Source organism: Oncorhynchus gorbuscha, linkage group LG18, assembly GCF_021184085.1.
Source record: "Oncorhynchus gorbuscha isolate QuinsamMale2020 ecotype Even-year linkage group LG18, OgorEven_v1.0, whole genome shotgun sequence".
Taxonomy (NCBI): Eukaryota; Metazoa; Chordata; class Actinopteri; order Salmoniformes; family Salmonidae; genus Oncorhynchus; species Oncorhynchus gorbuscha.
The window spans coordinates 23181577-23199864 of NC_060190.1; the positions used below are offsets into that span (position 1 = coordinate 23181577).

The following is an 18288-nucleotide window of genomic DNA, read 5'->3' on the forward strand; positions in this document are numbered from 1 at the left end:
AGCAAAACAACTGACATGTAAGTGTTCCCGAGAGTCTCATCTTTCCGTAGAGGGGTCATATTCGTGTGTAGCCGAAACTGTTCGGACGCTATAGACAGAAGTCGGCAGATCGGCAGTACCGACCTCTGACTTGTGGGGGTCGTAGAGCAAAACGGAGAACACTACTACTTTTTGAAGAACCCAGAGAGTTTCATGATCCTTCTCTGTGTGAAGCCTCACCTGTCCCGTCTGTGCTGTTGCTGTTGTTGGCCCCTGACTCCCAAGCGTCACCTTGTGTGGTCCCTGTCCCCTGTTCTGGGGTGTAGTCTGCTGGGTTAAAGGTTCTGAGGAGAGAGAGAGAGGATGAGGGTAGGTGAAGTTTAGGTTTAAGAAGAACTGGTGTACGAGGAACCAGAAAAGGACAGTTGTGTGTGTACGAGTTTGTTTGTGTATTACAGAACTCACCCCATTCCCTGGGCTGAGAACCTGCTACCCACTGGTGCCCTGCCCCTTCCTCTGCCTCCAGATCCGACTGAAGCACACAGACCCGCACAACGTCAACACATAGTAAGCATGGCACCAGAAAAATTGTGTGAAGTTAAGAGAGCACTTAAGTTACCTGGGAGTGTTGACTGGAACATATGAGAAAGTGCCACTAATTGACACTCACCTCTACCCCCTCTTCCCCCCCTGCGACCTCGCTCTGACACTCTGTCCAAAGGGCCAGGGACCGCCTCCACACCATTTTCCTCTGGCCGCACTGCACAGGGAGACAGAGAGCGAAGGAGCGAGAAAGCGAGGTGGGGAGGGACAAAGAGGGAGACAGAGAGAGAGGGATAGCGATAGAGAAGGAGAGAAGTGGGGAGAGACCAACAGAGAGATGATTTAGTGATTAAGGTCAGTACAAAGCTATGTGCTGCCTAGTAAGCAATTCTGCTGAATAGTGCATTGATGACAAACTAATTGCTTAATGACAAATTGGCTGGCTATTCATTCTTAGTAAGTGCTCTATGTAGTGTTCTCTAATCTAAAGTACCGCCAATGAGAATAAACACACTAACTGTAAATGTACTAACCACACCATGGTTGAATAACTCAAATCCTCGACAGCTTACTGACTTCTCATTCTTCCTGGCTCTTAGGTGATCAATTAGACCTAGTGTTATAGTGCCTTGTTCATTAACATATGCATAGAATTTTATTAAGTGACCCCCTAACCTCTCTCAACCTGGCGGCTGCGGTTGCTGGCCCCCCTGCCTCTCCGATTGCTCCCTCCGCGGCCCCTGCTGCCCTCTCGCTCTCCTCCTCTCTTCTCCCGGTTCTCCTTGCCCTCTGTCGGGCCGTCCTTCGCTAGGGGTTTCTTCTTCCCAACTGTCTCCCATGAGGTCTGAGAGAGAGAGAGAGAAATAGAGAGAGGAAAGAAACGACAGAGAGAACGAGAGAGAGAGTGAGAGGACGAGAGAGAGAATGAACGAGAGAGAGAATGAGAGAGCGAGCGAAAGACAGCGAGAGAGAGAATATGTATGACCATAGAGACACATATTTCCCTACAGATTACACAGACCCACAAGGAATTTGAAAACAAACCCAATTTTGATCAACTCCCATATCTATTGGGTGAAATACCACAGCGTGCCATCACAGCAGCAAGATTTGTGACCTGTTGCCACAAGAAAAGTAAAGAACAAACACCATTGTAAATACAACCCATATATATGTTTATATATTTTCACTTTTATACTTAAACTATTTGCACATAATATGACATCTGAAATGTCTTTATTCTTTTGGATCTTTTGTGAGTGTAATGTTCCCTATCATTTTTTTGTTTTGTTTGTTTCACTTTTGTTTATTAGCTATTTCACTTGCTTTGGCAATGTAAACATATGTTTCCCATGCCAATAAAGCCCTTAAATTGAAATTGAATAAAAAATTGAGAGAGAGAGCGAGAGCTAGAGAGAGTGAGAGCTAGAGCGGGCAAGAGAGAGCGAGAGCTAGAGCGGGCGAGGGAGAGCGAACGAGGGAGAGAGCGGACGAGGGAGAGAGCGGGCGAGGGAGAGCGAGAGCTTGCGAGGGAGAGCGAGAGAGTGGGCGAGGGAAAGCGACTGACTTTTGATGTCTCCTTATTGATCCTAATTGGCTTTGAGAGAGGGGGGGTGAAATGGTGAAATGGAGGTGAGCGAATGGGAGGGGAGGTGCGCTAGGAGAGGAGAGGAAAGAGTGGAAAATACCTACAGATTGCAGGAGTAAAAGTTAAGTCAGATCCTACAACTGCTTGAACTAGTCAACGTCAAATTAATAATGGATATGTACTCCTCCTACTGCAGTGTCACAATGTCATTGACATATCAAAGGATGAATGACCACAGGGCAGGCAGGCAGCAGTAGCTGATTATATCATTGGAGGATTACATACATAGGAGCAAAATGACCCACTTTCTATTTCAGGACTTCCAAGAAACAACAACAGCATAACTGTGGTGGGGTGGAGAGCTCTCTGTGCTGCGGTGCTCTCCTCTGAAACGCCTCCATCATTTTACTACTGACTCAGGCGCTGACAGAACAAGTGACAAGTGCTGTACATCCTAGATTCAGAGGCCATAATACTTTTTCCATTGTCCTTCTGTAAAATAAATAAATCAATAATAATAATAATCACAATATGCCTTTATTCAATCACCCAACTGGACAAGTCCCCCTGGCACAGTTGGCACAAGCCCCTATTTTCAGTTTCCTTGGATAGATATAGCAATGTGCACAGCACCCTTGGGCTTGATTGGAAGGGGATGTGGCAAGGGTCATTAAGAGATCCATTGCCTAAAGCTGACTCAATCCACTGTAGATAGAAGTATTGTATTAGGTACATTATGTCATCTGTCCCATTACAAAACGTGAGAACATATTTCCGTCCTATCAGATCTGTGCTCCAACTCTAACAGATGTAGATCAAATCAAGTTATTTGTCACACGCTCCGAAGACCTTAACGTGAAATGCTTACTTTACGAGCCCGTAACCAACAATGCAGAGTTACGAACAATTTACTAATAACCTAAAGGAAAAATATTAACACTATAAAATAACATTAACGAGGCTATATACAAGGGGTACCCGTTCCCAAGTCAATTTGCAGGGGTACGGGGTTAGTCGAGGTAATTGAAGTAATGCGCACATTTAGGTATGGATAAAGTGACTATGCCTAGATAATAAACAGAGAGTAGTAGCAGCGTATGTGAAATGTGTGAAGGAATATGAATGTACAGTGTATTCGGAAAGTATTCAGACCCCTTCACTTTTTCCACATTTAGTTACGTTACAGCCTTATTCTAAAATGAATCAAATTGTTTTTGTCCTCATCAATCTACACACAATACCCCACAATGACAAAGCAAAAACAAAAAAACTGGAATTCCACATTTACATAAGTTTTCAGGCTCTTTTCTCAGTACTTTTCTGGAGCACCATTGGCAGCGATTACAGCCTCGAGTCTTCTTGGGTATGACGCGACAAGCTAGGCACACCTGTATTTGGGGAGTTTCTCCCATTCTTCTCTGCAGATCCTCTCAAGCTCTGTCAGGTTCGATGGGAAAAGTCACTGCACACCTTCTTTCAGGTCTCTCCAGAGATGTTCCATCGGGTTCAAGTCCGGACTCTGGCTGGGCCCCTCAAGGACATTCAGAGACTTGTCCCGAAGCCAATCCTGCGTTGTCTTGGCTGTGTGCTTAGGGTCGTTGTCCTGTTGGAAGGTGAACCTTCTCCCCAGTCTGAGGTCCTGAGCGCTCTGGAGAAGATTTTCATCAAGGACCCTACTGTACTTAAATAAGAACTTGTTCTCAACTGACCTATTTAAATAATGGTGAAATAAATAAATAAATAATAAACTTTGCTCTGTTCATCTTTCCCTCAATTCTGACTAGTCTCCCAGTACCTGCCGCTGAAAAACATCCCCACAGCATGATGCTGCCATAACCATGCTTCACCTTAGGGATGGTGCCAGCTTTCCTCCAGATGTGACACTTGGCATTTTGGCCTAAAGAGTTTGATATTGGTTTCATCAGACCAGAGAGTCTTGTTTCTCATGGTCTGAGAGTCCTTTAGGTGCTTTTAGGCTGTCATGTGCCATTTACTGAGGAGTGGCTTCCATCTACCCGCTCTACCATAAAGGCCTGATTGGCAGAGTGCTGCAGAGATGGTTGTCCTTCTGGAAGGTTCTCCCATCTCCACAGAGGAACTCTAGAGATCTGCCAGAGTGACCATCGGGTTCTTGGTCATCTCCCTGACCAAGGCCTTTCTTCCCTGATTATTTAGTTTAGAAGGGAGGACATCTCTAGGAAGAGACTTGGTGGTTCCTAACTTCTTTCATTTAAGAATGATGGAGGCCACGGTGTTCTTGGGGACCTCCAACGCTGTAGACATTTTTTGGTACCCTTCCCCAGGTCTGTGCCTTGACACAATACTGTCACGGACAATCCCTTCGACCTCGTGGCTTGGTTTTTGCTCTGACATGCACTATCAACTGTGGGACCTTACATAGACAGGTGTGTGCCTTTCCAAATCATGTCCAATCAATTGAATTTACCACAGCTGGACTCCAATCAAGTTGTAGAAACATCAAGGATGATCAATGGAAACAGGATGCACCTGAGCTCAATTTCGAGTCTTATAGCAAAGGGTCTGAAAACTTAAGTAAATAAGTTATGTTTATTTTTTATAAATTTGCTAAAAATTCTAAATACCTGTTATTGCTTTGTCATTATGGGTTATTGTATGTAGATGGATTAAATAACTGTTTTTCTCATCAATTTCTGAATAAGGCTGTAACATAGCAAAATGTGGAAAAAGTCAAGGGCTCTGAATACTTTCCGAATGCACTGTACATGTGTGTCAATATGCATGTGTTTTGTGTGTGTGTCTGTGTGTTGGAGTGTCAGCTTAGTATGTGTGAGAGTCCAGCGAGTGTACATTGAGTCTGTGCAAGAGAGACAGTGCAAAAAAGCTATGTAGCAACTGGTTAGATTCCATACCATGCTACCACCAGCCACTCCACTCTCATGAGTCAACAATGAGCATCACTAAACCAGAAAACAAAGGCAGAAAAGTTCAGGTAGGCTAGTCCCTCCCTTTTTCAGTCAGTTTTCTTCTATTGGTGCCTAATGAATACGACCCAGGTCTCAGGGAAGTTGAGGTGACTGAGCGACGCTAAGCTAGCGATGACTAGCCACCCGAAGGAAAGTGGCTGAAGGAAATGGAAAAGGTAGCGTTAACGTCAGTCCCCTCTGCCCTACCGTATCAGAGGTGCTCTCAAGGAGGAAGTTGATGGCTCTGTTGACATCTTCGTTGCAGTCGTGGAGCGCTACCATGCATTCATCCTGGATCTTTCCTGTCACCTCCATCAGCTGTGGACATACGTACGTACAACTCTGAGTGCTTTATTTGAATCCAATGAAACATAACAGAATATTAAGAACATCTTGCTAATATTGACTTGCACCCCCTGCCCTCAGAACAGCCTGAATTCATCGGCACATGGACTCCACAAGGTGTCGAAAGCGTTCCACAGGGATGCTGGCCCATGTGGACTCCGACGCTTCCCACAGTTGTGTCAAGTTGGCTGGACGTCCTTTGCGTGGTGGACCATTATTGATACACACAGGAACGTGTTGAGTGTAAAACACCCAGCAGTGTTGCAGTTTTTGACACGAACCGGTGGGCCTACTACCATACCCCATTCAAAGGCACTTTTGTCTTGCCCATTCAACCTCTGAATGGCGCACACAATCCATGTCTCAATTGTCTTAAGGCTTAGAAATCCTCCTTTTAACCTGTCTCCTCCCCTTCATCTACACTGATTGAAGTGGACTTAACAAGTGACATCAATATGGGATCATAGCTTTCACCTGGATTCATGTGGTCTGTCTGTTCTTAATGTTTTGTATACTCAGTGTACAATGACACTGTCTATACAGACCGTTGATACAAATACACTACACACACTGAGACACGCACACAAGCACACACATACACACACACACACCAATAAGCTGTGTACATAGTCACAGAAGGGGAGGGGGAATCTGTCATAGCCTAACAGTCAGTATTAGAAAAAGAGAGGGTCTTAGATTTGAGGTGAAAACCCTGAAGTTGTCTAAAATTGACAAAATATTTTGTTTTTTTCGTAAATTATGAGTGTGGTCTTGCCTTTTCCCAGCACATGCAGTCACGGGTATTCTCTCTTAATGTGAAACACACCCCAACACACACGGCCCATCATTCAGAGCTGTCACAATGGCCTCTGCAATTCCCACCCAATCACCTGGTTCACTTTGTCCTCAAACTCAGCATCATTCTTGTCATAGATCATCTGGGCGAGTCGGATCTGCTCTGCAGTCGCCTGCAAAATGGACGAGAAGGAAGTGAGGGAGGATATGAAGAAGGAAAGGAACAGAGGGAGGAGAGAAGGAGAGGGAGAAGAATTGTTTTGGAGATACGATTTACCACTTGGAAGACCCATGCATTGAGCAAGTTGTACTGTGTGCATGTCAAAGAAAAAGTAGCCAGCAGGGCTGGGTCCAGAGGGGCTTGTCCCCCGGGTTAAGAAATGTTTGACAAACAAGCTCTATTTTGGTGGCCTCTGGTACATTCTAATGCTATATTGCATTTTCAACCAGCAACTATCAGGAAATAACACTGATCACATTTTCACACTTTTCGAGTGTTAGTTTCATCAGCTCTTGTACAATATGATACAAAAACAGGAAAACGTCATTTTGACTGCACTGGGCTTTCAAAGAATCCTTTACGTCCTGACTTCCATCGGCTTCAACCTTCCTTTTGAGAGGTATTTTCTCAGCTAACTGCAAGACAGGTATGATTGAAGAATGAAGCAGGTGTTAAACATGGGCTTTGCTAAAGAGAAAGCAGCAGTTGACTGCTCCATTGTCAACACTTATGTGTTTTTAAGTCATGTTAAAAAAAAATCTGAGCGGTTAATCTCGCCTTGCATTTTGGCTCAAAGTGAACACTGTTCTACAGTTATCAACGTTTCCCTTTACTGTGGCAATTGTGATCGAATCAGCACAATATTAGCCACTTTCAATGCAAAACAAAACTATGCAAGGGATTTTGTTGAATGCAGAACGCATCGGAGTAGGATTCTACTGCATTGACATGCACTACTTTGCCCATACTCTACACAGACCGGTGCGGCATAAACAATCAGAGCTCCAGTAGGCCTATATGCAAATAGACGGTTTGTTCATATCCTTTGCTGGTTAGTGAGTTATTAGCCCAGTTATAGATCATTTGTAGTTAGTAATAGGGGAGTGATAGAGCACAAAACATATACAGCACCAGTCAAAAGTATGGATACAACTACTCATTCAAGGGTTATTTGTTTTGACTATTTTCTACATTGTAGAATAGTGAAGACATCAAAACTATGAAATAACACATATGGAATCATGTAGTAACCAAAAAAGTGTTAAACAAACCCCCAAAATGTTTGAGATTATTCAAAGTAGCCACCCTTGATGACAGAATTTATGGCTAGCCATAACAAATACTTATTGAACCAAGATATTTCATTTTTCATTTTTAATTAATACGTAACAATTTCTAAAAACAGAATTCCACTGACATTATGGAGTATTGTGTGTAGGCCAGTGAAAAAAATCTAAATTTAATCCATTTTAAATTCAGGTTATAACACAACAACATTTGGAAACAGTCAAGGGGTGTGAATACTTTCTGAAGGCACTGTATATATCAATATCCTTCAAAATACCATATACAATTGCAGCCAAATATATTGTCACCCTTGCACTTTTCTTAAATAATTTCTTATTCATAAATTAAATTTAAACTGAAGAAAAAAAATGTCTCCACACTATTGGATTTTCTACATTTTACAGAATACATTTTTTATTTCTGTAACCTTCAGCTTAAATGTTTCATTTAGAAAATAAAGACAAATGGCATGGATAAAATTATTGGCACCTCGGAGCTAGTACTTGGTTGAACAGCCTTTGGCCAAGCTAACTGCCAACAAATGCTTCTTGTAGCCTCAAATGAGCTTGCTGCACCGTTCTACTGATGACCAAATTAAGCATACCCTCAAAATACCCCCCCTCCACAATCAAACATGGGGAGGTTTGATAATGCTGTAGGGTTGTTTGCTACCTCTGGTACTGGGGGCCTTGAACGTACACAAGGCATCATGAAATCAGCTGATTATCAAGTGTTTGAGTCCAATGTTCAACCCAGTCCAAAAATAGTTTTTCCATTGAAGTTTGTGGGTCTTCCAGCAAGACAACAACCCTGAACACACATCAAATAGCACCCAGGAATGGTTCAAGATTAAACTATCGACTGCTCTGAAATGGCCAACAGAGTCCAGATTTGAATCACACCCAAAAACCTGTGGTAAGATCTTAAAACATCAGTTGGTTGAAGGCATCCCTCAAACATCGAAACATTTGAGCAGTTTGCTGCTGAATAGTGGGCCAACTTGCCAGTAATGGCTCATTGATGGCTACAATAAATGTTTTTCTCAGTTATCTTGGCCAAAGGCTGTGCAACTAAGTGGTAGCTCCTGGGCACCAATAATTTTGTCCATCTTGCCAATAATTTTGTCCAGAGGGTGGTGCAGACAGCACCACCCTCTGGAGAGCCTTGTCCATGCCTTTATTTTCTAAATTAAAAATAGCCAACTTAAGTTTCCAAAATTAAAATGTGTTGTGCAATGTTTTAACTCCAATAACAAGGTGTGGAGACCAAAAGTGTTTTTCAATTTTAACTTGTTTCAGAAAAAATAGGGAATGATTTAAGAAAAGTGCCAGGGTGCCAATATATTTGGCCACAACTAAGTACCATTAGCTTTTAAAAAATTCAATCCAAACTGATGCTCTCTCTCCACTAGTCTAGGATTCACCATCTTCATCAAATGTTTTCACAATTTATCTGCAGAAAAATCACAAAAACGTCTATCAGTATGCAAATTAGGTAGCTAAATGAACAGTTCTCGTACCGATGCAATTCGGTAGGTTACTGACGAGTAACTCACTATAACGTCTGGCAAGTCCTGATAGACTTCATATAGAAAATACCGGATGTGGAGGTCCTGGGCTGGCGTGGTTACATGTAGTGTGCAGTTGTGAGGCTGGTTGGCAGTGGTGGAAAAAGTATCAAATTGTCATACTTGAGTAAAAGTAAAGAAACCTTCATAGAAAATGAAAAGTCACCCAGTAAAATACTACTTGAGTAAAAGTCTAAAATTATTTGGTTTAAAATATACCTACGTATCAAAAGTAAAAGTATAAATAATTTCAAAGTGCTTATATTAAGCAAACTAGACGGCATCATTTTATTTAAATGTTTCATTTACATATAGCCAGGGGCACATTCAAACACAAATTCTTAAATTAAGTATGTGTGTTTAATTAATCCGCCAGATCAGAGGCAGTAGGGATGACCAGATATGTTCTCTTGATAAGTGCGTGAATTGGACCATTTTCCTGACCTGCTAAGCATTGAAATGAAACGTGTACTTTTGGGTGTCAGGGAAAATGTATGGAGTAAAAAGTCAATCGTATTCTTTGGGAATGTAGTGAAGTGAAAGTAAAAGTAGTTAAATATAAATAGTAAAATAAAGTACAAATACCACTAAAAACGAGTTAAGTAGTACTTTAAAGTATTTTTACTTAAGTACTTTACACCACTGCCGGTTGGACGCACCGCCAAATTCTCTAAAACTTAGTTGGAGGCGGCTTATGGTAAAAGAATGATCATTCAATTCTCTGGCAACAGCTCCGGTGGACATTCCTGCAGCTAGCATGCCAATTGCATGCTCCCTCAACTTGAGACATCTGTGGCATTGTGTTGGGTGACAAAACTGCACATTTTAGAGTAGTCTTTTAAAGTCCCCAACACAAGTTGTACCTGTGTAATGATCATGCTGTTTAATCAGCTTCTTGATATGCCACACCTTTTTTTTCACCTTTATTTAACCAGGTAGGCCAATTGAGAACAAGTTCTCATTTTCAACTGCAACCTGGCCAAGATAAAGCAAAGCAGTGTGACAAAAACAACAGCACAGTTACACATAACCAAATGTATAGTCAATAACACACTTTAAAAATCTATGTACCGTGTGTGCAAATGTAGAAGAGTAGGGAGGTAAGGCCATTGATAGGCCATAGAGGCAAAATAATTACCATTTAGCATTAACACTGGAGTAATAAATGTGCAGATGATGGTCGGTGATCTGTTTGTTAACTTGGCTTTCGAAGATTTTAGAAAGGCAGGGCAGGATGGATATAGGTCTATAACAGTTTGGGTCTAGAGTGTCTCCGCCTTTGAAGAGGGGGATGACCGCGGCAGCTTTCCAATCTTTGGGGATCTCAGACGATACGAAAGAGAGGTTGAAGAGGCTAGTAATAGGGGTTGCAACAATTTTGGGGGATAATTTTAGAAAGAGAAGGTCCAGATTGTCTAGCCCAGCTGATTTGTAGGAATCAATATTTTGCAGTTCTTTCAGAACATCAGCCTTCTGGATTTGGGTGAAGGAGAAGTGTGGGGGGGGGGGGGGGGGCAAGTCGCTGCAGGGGGTGTAGAGCTGTTGGTAGGGTTAGGGGTAGTCAGGTGGATGGATAATCTTGGCAAATGAGTAATGGTCACTAACAGCGATGTAAACACATTTGAGCACAAAATTAGAGAAATAAGCTTTTGTGCGTATGGAAAATTTCTGGGATCGTATTTCAGCTCATGAAACATGGGACCACTTTACATGTTGCGTTTATATTTTTGTTCAGTGTAGCATGTCATTTGTGTGTGTAGTCTTCAATGAAAGACTGCGACAGAGCAGGTAAATATTGAACCGGAATGCAAAACTGTGCTGAGATGTTACTGGTCCTGCAGGCAGTGACTGACGAGATCCACTGGCCCAACGTTTTTACTGGCCAGCGTTGTTAATGTTGGACCCTGCACGCGAAAGACAATAAATTAATGTGCCAGAAAAACAATAGTCTAAGTGGATTGACTCATTGTCACCACATTATATGGGACCTGTAAATTCACGCCCTCTCCCTCAGTGTAAATAAATATGATCGCAACCACAGCGCACACACCCAGATGCCGAGAGGCAGTGTTTCCCTGTCATCGCTCACTTCGTGACTGACAGGCGCCTATCCTATTAATAGATTGCTAGAAGATGCATATTCAGTCACAGTCACTCTAACTCTACCTACATGTACATTGTACCTCAATTACCTCGACCGGTGCCCCCTCACATTGACACTGTACCGGTACCCCCTGTATATAGCCTCGCTGTTGTTATTTTACTGCTGCTCTTTAATAATTTGTTACTTTTATTTTTGATTTAACACTTATTTAAAACGGCATTGTTGGTTAAGGGCTTGTAAAGTAAGCATTTCACTGTCGTATTCGGCGCGTGTGACAAATAACGTATGATTTGATCTAGCAGGGGAGGGCTCTGCAGACTTATTTTTAAGAAGCCAATTGAAAAGTAGCCTAGTTAAGTTAAGTGGAAAATGTACACGGCTGAATATGAGTCTGCAAATCATTTGTATAGCCGACAACCGGCGCTAGTGGAAAATACTGGTTGCGTGTGTGTCACTCACCTGGAGCTGTTTCTGTGGTTGAGTTGCGTGTGTGGCAGCAGGCAGCGCTTTGTCCCGAGTGCCCCGGGCTTTGTCGCCGCCCAACGATGTCATCATATACAGTATATACAAAACAATGTATGTACAAAATAGAAAAATCTGGAAGACAGAGAGGGGGGGGGGGTTGGTGTGTGGGGGGTGGATCAAAATGAATAACGTCACTTACGGTATTTGCCCTATTCACTGCAGGCAGGTATAAGATAAGACAAATAGGTCTGTTGTTATACGTTAGGCCTGGGTTGTTCAAATAGTCCCGATTCCCTTTGTAGTTTCTTCTGAGCTGAAATGCATTCCCTGTGTGTGTGTGTGTGTGTGTGTGTGTATGTGTGTGTGTATATACTCATGTGTAGCCTGTATCAAACACGTCCCCACATCAACACGGTTGGAGGGATTGTGCAATCCTGAGTGTCGGTTGCAACTGTTGAAGCAGTGTATAGTAAATGTGTATTTTGCATTGGTGAAATTATTTTGACGTGATATGAAAGTAGAGGGATTCATCTATGTTTCTAGAACCTTACCATAATTGAGAGTCAATTCACATTTAGCTAGATTTGTATTTAGTATTTGACTGTTTTGGCTTAGAGACAAGTCGCCTTTAAACAGAACGTGTTGGGTCCTTGACTAAAATGAATAACGTTAGGCTCCTTTATTCCATTAATGGGCTAGCTCTAGTGCATTCGTAAAGTACTCAAACCCCTTCACTTTTTCCACATTTTGTTACATTACAACCTTATTTTAAAATGGATTAAATCATTTTTCCCCCTCATCAATCTACACACAATTCCCCATACTGACAAAGCAAAAACATGGTGATTTTTTCTTCAAATGTATAAAATATATATATAAAATATTTTTAAAATGATATATATATATATAATAGAACATTTACATAAGTATTATGATCCTTTACTCAGTACTTTGTTGAAGCACCTTTGGCAGCGACTACAGCCTCAATTAGTTTTGGGTATGATGCTAAATCAAATCAAATTTTATTTGTCATATACACATGGTTAGCAGATGTTAATGTAAGTGTAGCGAAATGCTTGTGCTTCTAGTTCCGACAGTGCAATAATATCTAACAAGTAATCTAACAATTCCCCAACAACTACCTAATACACACAAATCTAAAGGGGTGAATGAGAATATGTACATGTAAGTATATGGATGAGCGATGGCTGAACAGCAAAAGCAAGGTGCAATAGATGGTATAAAATACATGTGATATGAGTAATGTAAGATATGTAAACATTATTAAAGTGGCATTACTTAGAGTGCATTGTATAAAGTGACTAGTGATCCATTTATTAAAGTGGCCAGTGATTGGGGTTCCACGTTGGCAGCAGCCTCTCTGAGTTAGTGATTGCTGTTTAGCAGTCTGATGGCCTTGAGATAGAAGCTGTTTTTCAGTCTCTCAGTCCCAGCTTTGATGCACCTGTACTGACCTCGCCTTCTGGATGGTAGCGGTGTGAACAGGCAGTGGCTCGGGTGGTTGATGTCCTTGAAGATCTTTTTGGCCTCCTGTGACATCGGGTGCTGTAGGTGTCATGGAGGGCAGGTAGATTGCCCCCGGTAATGCGTTGTGTAGACCGCACCACCCTCTGGAGAGCCTTGTGATTGAGGGCGGTGCATATGCCATACCAGGCAGTGATACAGCCTGACAGGATACTCTCAATTGTGCATCTCTAATAGTTTGTCAGGGATTTGGGTGAATTTCTTCAGCCTCCTGAGGTGTCTTTTATTGAATAGGTTGAAGAGGCGCTGTTGCGCCTTCTTCAGCACACTGTCTGTGTGAGTGGACCATGTCAGTTTGTCTGTAATGTGTACGCCGAGGAATTTAAAACATTCCACCTTCTCCACTGCTGTCCCATCGATGTGGATAGGGGGGTGCTCCCTCTGCTGTTTCCTGAAGTCCACGATCACCTCCTTTTCCTGACACCACACTCCAAGTGCCCTCGTCATTGTTGGTAATCAAGCCCACTACTGTCGTGTCACCTGCAAACTCGATGATTGACTTGGAGGCAAGCATGGCCTCGCAGTCGTGGGTGAATAGGGAGTACAGGAGGGGGCTGAGCACGCACCCTTGTAGTGCCCCTGTGTTGAGGGTCAGCAAAGTGGAGACGTTGTTTCCTACCTTCACCACCTGGGGGGCGACCCGTCAGAAAGTCAAGGACTCAATTGCACAGGGTGGGGTTGAGACCCAGGGCCTCCAGCTTGATGAGCTTGGAGGGTACTATGGTGTTGAATGCTGAGCTCTAGTTAATGAACAGCATTCTTACATAGGAATTAATTTTGTCCAGATGGGATAGGGCAGTGTGCAGTGTGATGGAGATAGTCTGTGGACCTGTTGGGTGGTATGAAAATTGAAGTGGGTCTAGGGTGGCCGGTAAGGTGGAGGTGATATGATCCTTGACTAGTCTTCTCAAAGCACTTCATGATGACGGAAGTGAGGGCCACGGGGCAGTAGTCATTTAGTTCAGTTGTTTTTGCCTTCTTGGGTACAGGAACAATGGTAGCCATCTTGAAGCATGTGGGGACAACAGACTGGGATAGGGAGCGATTAAATATGTCCGTAAACACACCCGCCAGCTGGTCTGCACATGCTTTGAGGACACGGCTACGGATGCCGTCTGAGACAGCAGCCTTGCGAGGGTTAACATGTTTGAATGTTTTACTCACATAAGCCACGAAGAAGGAGAGGGGCACAGACCTTATTAGCGGGCCGCGACGGTGGCACTGTATTATCCTCAAAGCGGGCAAAGAAGGTGTTTAGTTTGTCTGGAATCGTGACGTCAGTGTCCATGACGTGGCTGGATTTCTTTTTGTAGTCTGTGATTTCCTGTAGACCCTGCCACATACGTCTTGTGTCTGCGCCGTTGAATTGCGACTCCACCTTAGCCCAGTACTGGCATTTTGCTTGTTTGATTCCCTTGAGGAGGGAATAACTACACAGTTTATATTCAGACATATTCCCAACCTCTTTCCATGGTTAAATGTGGTGGGTCACACTTTCAGTTTTGCGCGAATTCCGCCATCCATCCACAGTTTCTGGCTATGGTAGGTGTTAATAGTCACAGTGGGTACAACATCTCCAATGCACTTCTTTATAAATGCACTCAGCGAGTCAACGTGTAGGTCAATGTTGTTCTCTGAGGCTGACTGGAACATATTTCAGTCTGCGTGATCAAAACAATCTTGAAATGTGGCTTCCGATTAGTTGGACCAGTGTTTACACACCTGTATTTGGAGAGTTTCTCCCATTCTTCTCTGCTGAGCCTCTCAATCTCTGTCAGGTTGGATGGGGAGCATTGCTGCACAGCTATTTTCAGGTCTCTCCAGAGATGTTCGATCGATCGGGTTCAATTCTGGGCTCTGGCTGGGCCAATCAAGGACATTCAGAGACTTGCCCCGAAGCAACTCCTAGGTTTTCTTGGCTGTGTGCTTAGGGTCGTTGTTCTGTTGTAAGGTGAACCTTCGCCCCAATCTGAGGTCCTGAGCACTCTGAAGTAGGTTTTCATAGAGGATCTCTTTGTACTTTGTGCCATTCATCTTTCCCTCGAACCTGACTAGTCTCCCAGTCCCTGAAAAACATCCCCACGGCATGATGCTGTCACCACCATGCTTCACCATAGGGATGGTATTGGCTAGGTGATGAGCAGTGCCTGGTTTCTCCAGAAGTGACGCTAGGCAATCAGGCCAAAGAGTTCAATCTTGGTTTCGTCAGACCAGAGAATCTTGTTTCTCACGGTTTGAGAGTCCTTTAGGTGACCTTTTGGCAAACTCCATGTGGGCAGTCATGTGCCTTTTACTGAGGAGTGGCTTCTGTCTGGCCACTCTACCATAAAGGCTTGATTGGTGGAGTGCTGCAGAGATGGTTGTTCTTCTGGAAAGTTCTCCCATTGCCACAGAGAAACTCTGGAGTTCTATCAGAGTGACCATCGGGTTGTTGGTCACCTCTCTGACCAAGGCCCTTCTCCCCCAATTGTTCAGTTTGGTCAAGCGGCCAGCTCTAGGAAGAGTCTTGGTGGTTCCAAACTTTTTCAATTGAAGAATGATGGAGGCCACTGTGTTCTTGGGGACAATCAATGCCGCAGAAATGTTTTGATGCGTTTCCCCAGATCTGAGCCTTGAAACAATCCTGTCTCGGAGCTATACAGACAATTCCTTCGACCTCATGGCTTGGTTTTTGCTCTGACATGCACTGTCAACTGTGGGACCTTATATAGAGAGGTGTGTGCCTTTCCAAATCATGTCCAATCAATTGAATTTACCACAGGCTTACTCCAATCAAGTTGTAGATCAATGGAAACAGGATGCGCATGTGCTCAATTTCAAGTCTCATAGCAAAGGGTCTGAATACTTATGTAAATACATATATATATATACACACATTTGCAAAAATCATTATGGGGTAGTGTGTGTAAATTGATGAGGGAAAAAAAATATTTAAATCAATTTTGATAAGGTACCAAAATGTGGAAAAAGATAAGGCACCAAAATGTACCAAAATGTGGAAAACGTCAAGGGGTCTGAATACTTTGAATGCACTGTATGCACACGTCCAAAACTACAATATATAAACTGAGAAAATCACATATTACTCTGCCTGGTTCATATCTGAGGACAATGCAGCTGCAGGTCAGTGGTGAAGTGACCATAGCTGCCATTGGCAACTTCCAGTAATGCAACAATAAACACGGGCTCGATTATTGATCTGTAGCTGAGATGACAGCAGCATCAACATCAGGTTGACTTTGCGAAGGCAATACACTACCGAAAAGACAGCCAGGGCCTATATTTTTTTGTTTACAACTCTCATTTGAGCGCATTCCCATGCAATACAATGTAATGAGATATTGTGTCAACTTGACAGAGATTTCCCTGCTGTTGTCCAATAATACAAGTTACCGCAGCTACGGAGATTGGCATCATCCTCTAGCTGGTTACTCATAAAACCTTTTTCATATACACAATATATGACAAACACACTCGAATAGTAAACATGCATAAATGTGTATATAACACTGGTATAGAATCCGTCAAATGTGTGCAAACAATAGACTAAAGTGTTATGGAAAGCTTGCCATAATATTTAGCTAAGTTATAATTAATGATAAAGAACGCATGCCTTTATATGACATTTACAATCACTTAACTGTTTAATTGTCTTGACACTTTTGATAATGTTTTTAACTGAAATGTAATGGCGCGCGTTTCAAATACACCACTGGCGTGGATTTTATTCCTACTGTAAATTACAAATAATACACAAAAGTGACCGACAGTGGGACCCCTTTGTCCTAGCTAGCGAAGTATCTAGCTAACGTTAGCTAGTTAGCGATGCAGTTTAGGCAATCTACGGCAGATAAGATACCAAAACACGACGGGCTGACATTCCTGATCACACGTTGAATGTTTAACGTTACTAACGGGGGTTCTTCCCAAGGGTCAATCATAAACAGCCGTTCTTCGGGTATCATAACATGCTAGCTAACCACAAAGCTTTATCAATTCTAACGAAAATGGCCACACAGCACACAATCCAACCCCCGACATTACTTGTCGGGGAAAAGCCAAAAGAAAATAACGAAATAAAGACTGAAAAGCTGGTGTAAACAGGCAAATGCATCGGTGACATTACACTTCAAGAGGGACAAGACTATGAAAGGGTTCAAATTGGCTCAAGTATAAAGAAAAACATTGAGCGCCTGAACGAGATTTGCTTTTTATTACCTGCTAACACGATTCACTCAGCCAGCACAAGGTCACGTGATATACGGCGTTGCTGTAGTCGCTCTCCTCTGTGGTCGTGAGAGACAACTGCGCAGACGCGCGTGTTTCGTCCTCTTGGGGTCATTGACATTCACAACAAGCAATCAATTTGACAGTCTTTAATACAATTTTTAAATATTTTTTTTATAGCCAGGGCCACCTATGTACACTTAGAATAATTGGTCAGTAACACTTATTAGCGTATGTAGTTCGTGACAGAAACCCTGTCTGTACAATTAATTGAACTTCATAATGTACTGTAGGACTTACCAGAAGATACAGATCCTATCATTATGCTTGTTTACACTGAGCTGCACTGGGGTTTGAACGCAATCATGGTTAGATTTATCTCTTGAAAACCCTTCTCTGTTTGTAGGGTTTTCAGCCCTTACATTCACCCACTATTGGCTTCATGTGAACTACAATTCCGACACTGTGTTTTAATGTTTAGAAACGTCAATAATCATCCATTTCAAACGGGTTTTCAAAACATATGCTGATATGCCCCTTATCTTAAAAAAAGGTTTCACTCCAGATACAAACGTATACATACGAACAACAACTTACAGACACACAAAAAATAACATCTCTATCTGCCCAGATCTGCATGCTCACACCCCTATCCCTAGCGCCTGCATTATTGTTTGCCACTTGGCCTTAAACTGTACCAATTCATTTTTCTTGGTCACTCATGCCCTTTATCTTTAATATCAGCGAGAAATAATCTTTCAAATATAAAATCTACACTTACTGTGCAATTTTGCACAGATCCACATGGCTGTACGTGTGTGCCTACCTGGTGCCTCCAGATATTTGTGAAGCAAACTTCTCCAATGACATCATCACGTTGCACCACTCTGTACAAAA

The 18288-nt window shown here is 42.7% G+C and overlaps 1 protein-coding gene across 2 annotated transcripts in view; it reads right to left on the bottom strand.

Annotated features, from left to right (window-relative positions):
• Positions 1-17493, bottom strand: part of LOC124002383 (ubiquitin-associated protein 2-like) — a 41126-nt gene extending 23633 nt beyond the window's left edge. Inside the window, exons 1-8 of one of the 2 annotated variants that reach the window (XM_046309750.1) lie at positions 17383-17493; positions 11614-11751; positions 6291-6368; positions 5263-5373; positions 1198-1366; positions 650-739; positions 445-511; positions 220-323 (exon numbers count right to left, since the gene is read on the bottom strand). In XM_046309750.1, coding sequence (XP_046165706.1) covers positions 220-323; positions 445-511; positions 650-739; positions 1198-1366; positions 5263-5373; positions 6291-6368; positions 11614-11709 — 715 coding nt within the window. In that variant the 5' untranslated portion in view covers positions 11710-11751; positions 17383-17493. Of the gene's footprint in view, positions 1-219; positions 324-444; positions 512-598; positions 740-1197; positions 1367-5262; positions 5374-6290; positions 6369-11613; positions 11752-17382 lie in introns of both variants that reach the window. The other variant, XM_046309749.1, reaches the window with a different exon arrangement.
• Between the last annotated feature and the right edge of the window lie 795 nt (positions 17494-18288).